At 44.0% G+C, this 5,324-nt stretch overlaps 1 protein-coding gene across 1 annotated transcript; it reads left to right on the plus strand.

Annotated features, from left to right (window-relative positions):
- Nucleotides 1-6: 6 nt before the first annotated feature.
- MID1IP1 (MID1 interacting protein 1) lies at nt 7-1,557 on the plus strand. Its single transcript, XM_008571793.1, has one exon. The coding sequence runs from the start codon at nt 107-109 to the stop codon at nt 659-661; it is 555 nt and encodes a 184-aa protein (XP_008570015.1). The 5' UTR covers nt 7-106; the 3' UTR covers nt 662-1,557.
- Nucleotides 1,558-5,324: the final 3,767 nt, after the last annotated feature.

A 5,324-nucleotide genomic window follows, 5' to 3' on the forward strand; every position in this document is an offset into this window, starting at 1 on the left:
GGCCCCCGCCGCGGGCCTCGGAGAGCGCGTGAAGGCGGGCACCCTCGCCCCGACCGACCATCCCGGTGCCCCTGTGTCCCTGCGCTTCGGCTTCCGCGTGGCCACCATGATGCAAATCTGCGACACCTACAACCAGAAGCACTCGCTCTTTAACGCCATGAATCGCTTCATCGGCGCCGTGAACAACATGGACCAGACGGTGATGGTGCCCAGCCTACTGCGCGACGTGCCCCTGGCCGAGCCCGAGTTAGACCACGACGTCGGCGTGGAGGTAGGCGGAGGTGGCGGCTGCCTGGGGGAGCGCACGCCCCCGGCCCCCAGCCCTGGCAACGCCAACGGCAGCTTTTTCGCACCCTCACGGGACATGTACAGCCACTACGTGCTGCTCAAGTCCATCCGCAACGACATCGAGTGGGGAGTCCTGCACCAGCCGCCGTCGCCAGCGGCGGGGAGCGAGGAAGGCAACGCCTGGAAGTCCAAAGACATCCTGGTGGATCTGAGCCACTTGGAGGACGCGGAGGCCAGCGAGGAAGACCTGGAGCAGCAGTTCCACTACCACCTGCACGGGCTGCACACTGTGCTCTCCAAACTCACGCGCAAAGCCAACATCCTGACCAACAGATACAAGCAGGAGATCGGCTTCGGCAATTGGGGCCACTGAGGCGGGGCGCCCGCAGCTGCCCAGCACCCTCTCCGGCTTCATCTCTCACCCTCTTTCTTTCCTCAAAGCTATTTTCTTCCTGGCTGTGGGGCGCGAAGGGCAGACCGCAAAGTTAGGGGGGCTGCGTACGTGCAGGGGGCGCGGCGGGGCTGTGTGGAGGAGGGGGCCTCGTTCGTGGGAGGAGAGGAAAGTGGCGGGCGAGGGGAGCTCAAGGATCCCCCGGGAGGCGACCTACATTCTATGTTGGTGGGAATGGGACTGGGCTGACGCCCCACATTCAGCCTGTGCCTTTCCTGGTGTATCTTTTCTGTTCTTTCTGGAGGAGAAGGGGCCATGCCAGGGTGCGGCGCTGAGTTGCCACACTTCGGAGTGCAGCCCAGAGCTGGGTGCTGGGGAAGGCGGGGCGCTTAGCCTCCCGCCGCCCTGCCGTTGGGCCGGCGGGTTGCTATGGTTGCATCAGTTTTTCTGTTTGCACTATTTCTTTTCGTAACAGTGGCCCTGTCTTAAGTATTTCAAGTACCTCCTTGCTCTGAAACTTCGGCGATTCCATTGTGATAAGCGCACAAACAGCACTGTTGGTACTACTACCGGTACTACTTTATTAATGATTCTCTGTTACACTGTACAGTAGTTCTGTGGCACCCCCACCCCGCTCCTTTCACGCCACCCCTTTCCCCACCCCAGTGTGTGTAAGCTGGCATTGTGCCAGCTGGTAGGAAGCTTGCCACTCAGCCAGTGAAAATAACATTATTATGAGAAAGTGGACTTATCCGAAATGGAACCAACTGACATTCTATCCGTGTTGTATATAGAATGATGAAGGGTTCCATTGTTGTTATATGTCTTAAATTTATTTAAAACTTTTTTTAATCCAGATGTAGCTATATTCTAAAAAATAAAAAAAGCAAATGTGTTAACTAAACTGTGCAAGCGTTTGTTGCTCTTTAATCCACCAATGAATGGCTTAGTAGTTAAAAATAAATTTGAATTTTTTTTTTAGCAAATGAAATTTTATTTTCTCTCTAGTATTTCAAAATGGTGGATATTCATCTCTACGGGTATTTAGTTTGTTCGGGAAGTAGCTACTGACAAGATTTACTTCCAAGCTTTATTTCAAATTCAGTATCAAGATAGGACCATACATCTCAACAAGAAGTTCATAAATACTCAAAGTATTTGAGAAGGTACATATACTGTATCTTTTAACCAATTTGTCTAGGTTATTGGAGCACTTAAGTCACATTTTGAATTTTTTAAGAAGCTCAAGCACAAGCTGAAGTGTTTTGAGGCACAAAAACTTACTCTAAAGGCTGAAATTTCACTTGGTTACTGAGAAGTGAAAATTTGAAAAGAAACACCAGCTAATAATACTAGTGCACACACCATTTGGGTCTTTATTTACAAATCTTTTATGTTGATCTTAGGAGATGCTTAAATGTATTATAACATGAGCTGTGTATGACCTTTTTCACTAGTTCCCCACAAAGTGCTAAGCTTTGTTCAGAAGCGTTCAGTAATTCTTCCAGGTTTTCTGTGAGCCCATCTGTAACTGTGGACAGCAAATCTAAACAAGGCTGCTGTAGGGCCCTTGGGAATGCTTCTCAGATGCCATTATGATGCTCTTCTGGGATGGTGGGACAGATGAAACACAGTGCTCTGCATTTTCTTGTTTCATTGTTTTGGGAGGATAAATGTCAAATCAGGTTCATGAGGCATTCTGTAAGCTCGTAGAGCTTGAGTTTAAGGTGTATATAAATTTGCAGCTAAAAAAAAGCATAGTGGGGTGTGTGTGTGTTTTGTATGGTGTTGGCAGGAGCAACTCACATCTATTATCAGCTTTTAGCAGCAGTGAAAAAATGGGGAAGTGTCAAGACTGGGGTGACTGCCAATTGCCAGAAAAAGTTAATCGTTAATATATAAAGATAAGCTGGGCAGCACCAAAAGTAAGGTAAATGGTCTCTTGTTTTATGTCCCCTTTAAAATATCAAAGTGCAAGCAAAAATTACAAAGAAAGGAAACTACAGAAGCCACATGATAGAAAGAAACACAAAGACTTTAGAGCCAGAAAATTGTGTGCAAATCCTTTCGTTACTACTTATTAATTGCGTGTGTTTAACTCTCCAAACCTGTTGCCAATTTTGAAATCAGGCATAATATCTACAGTGCTTACTTCGTGGAGTTGCAGTGAGAATTAAACAAGATAGTATGTAGCATTGTTTGACACAGACCTTTCTTTAGGCACTACTCAAGTGCTTTCTGTGGTCCTCTCTTACTCTAAGCGTTGGTTCATGTCTCCATTTCTGTCCCTGCCCCCTCTGTTCATGAATATGTGAGGCTCAGGACGATATGTCCACTTGAAGGAAAAGCATAGTTTCAACTACATACGTGAAACCACAGGTGTTTTCTTTCTCAAAGTCTTGAGGGAGAACTTGAATTAAAACTAAAAAGTCACAGTTTGGGCAAGTGATGGCAGGAACTTTGGGATGTTAACTGCCAAGTTGTTTTGAGAATATTCTTGTGGTGTAAAGAATACAGAAAAGTAGATGGAGACAGCAAAACTAAACTGTAAGTAGTTATCAATTATGAACTTTGTTTTTAAAAACATTACTTCATTTAAGAGTATTTTTATATATAAATAGTGATTCTGACCTAGGAGTAGTAATGCTCACTGTTAAAGAGTTAGATTTTTTTATGAACCAATAAGGTTTCCAAGGCCCAGTAAGTAACTACCAATAGTAACTACTATTTTATTCCAGATCAGTTTATGAAACAAAACCAGGACATATCCCCAACAACATTCACCCATTAAAACTTCTCAGGCTATTTAAAATTTGGCTTAACCTCTGAAGTAAAGAAATAAGTGACTTCATATTTTCAGAAGGTCTCTCCTAAGAAATCGCAAAGTACTTCATATATTTTAAAAGTTGAATACATTGTGTGTCACCTCCCTCAAAGAGCTCTCAGAGATAATGGCTGTCTGACAGTGGCCATCTCCTTGGAAGTTTATGACTAAAAGGGAAGACACAGATGAACTGGGCAAAAAGGAACAGGTTAGATTGGAATTGATTACTCTCCAGATATTTACATTTAATGAGAACTTTCTACATTAAAACCTCTCACCAAAGCTTTTCAGAAAGCCTGATTTTGCCTCTAAAAACCTCTTTCTGCTTTGCTCACACGGGGGGTTTCATTTACACAATGTTCCTTAGTGGTCTGGCCTAATTTACTCTTTCTCTGAACCTGAACCCAATTTGTTAGAGAGCATGGCATGGCAGCTGGAATTATTATTCTTTAGACGAATCTGAAAACTAATCTACTGTTCGCAATTTTTTAAAAAACGAAAGTTACTGTCATTTGCATAGGCCTTTTCATTTCCCCTTATTTTTAGTTGCTGAACAAAAATCATTTGGGAAATAGTCTCTCTCTCTCTCTCTCTCTCTCTCTCTCTCTCTCTCTCTCTTCCTTTCTCCCTCTTTCTCTCCCCTATTTTGCATTGCCAGTGGTTCTCAGCTGTTTGCCATTCGGACACAGTACTGATAGATTGAGGGCTCAAATCTTATACCATGTACTTTTTTTAAAAAGGTCTTTTGATGGGACATCTGGTAAATTTTTACCAATCATTACATCTTTGTATGATTTATTTTGAGGAGTTTTGGATAAAATAATGACAGAAGGAATGTCTTCTTTAAAATTTTGGAGGTGATTTTTTGCCCCCAACTAATAAAAAAACTTGATTGGAAGTTTTTAAAACTTTAAACATGTGGGATTTTGGATTGGTCTGTTAAAATCAATTATTAGTCTTCCTAAAATTTAAAACTTTTGTAGTTTCTGATCAAGACTAAATTGCTGTAATTACCAAGGTAATTTAAATTTAAAATTATTTCCTTTTTCTTTTAAGGTCATACACAGTTTTTTTTTTTTTAACAACTCAGGAAAACTTAAAGGTTTATCTTGAGCTACTGCAAACACTTGACTAGTTCTCTAGTCAGTTCATTTGGAGCCGTGTAGAAGGAGTACGATCCTTTGACTCATGCAAACCAGGGCTCCTGCTCTGGGCTCCCCACTGTAGAGGGCCCCTACTCTGGCTGTTCTAAGGCCTTGCCACTCCCCAGAGGGCAAAGTCCTCAGGGCCAAGGGAATGCCCAGAGCTTGTGCCCCTGCTTCTAGATCACAGTCTGGGTACCTGGATTCTCAGAGTTCTCTGTCCAAACGGCCCTGAGCCCATTCCAGAAACTTCATAAGCATCTGCCCTGGGTTTATCCTCCCAATGGTGGGTGCATCCCTAGGCCTGAGGCTTGGTGGGGAGCTGTGGGCGGGGCTTGGACATACAGACTGGGCTGTCCATATGAACGCTGGCAGAGCCTTATGCAGTGCAGGATGGAGCTTGGGTAGGCAGATAAGGGGGTGGAGAGTAGGCTGGGAGTCCTCGTTTGTTCTTTTGTTCTGCTTCCCTGGGTTTCAGAATGAACAAAGGCTTTGAAGTTGGCAGAAAGGAATCAGGTGAAAGCAGCTCAAGCTTTAAGACCTCTTCTAGTTTTGACAAATGAGGATTCCATGGTTTTCCTCCCTATTTCCACATTCCTCAGGAATCTCCTTGCTGTGTTGAAGAATGGCATTTAATTAATGAAATGTTGGTTAAGGAAAAGGAAAACCACATCTGTAC

This window comes from Galeopterus variegatus, unplaced genomic scaffold (genome assembly GCF_000696425.1).
Source record: "Galeopterus variegatus unplaced genomic scaffold, G_variegatus-3.0.2 Scaffold722, whole genome shotgun sequence".
Classification (NCBI taxonomy): domain Eukaryota; kingdom Metazoa; phylum Chordata; class Mammalia; order Dermoptera; family Cynocephalidae; genus Galeopterus; species Galeopterus variegatus.

Excerpts from the sequence above, each read along its gene's own strand:
- MID1IP1 (XM_008571793.1), top strand. The coding sequence starts at position 107 with ATGATGCAAATCTGCGACACCTACAACCAGAAGCACTCGCTCTTTAAC.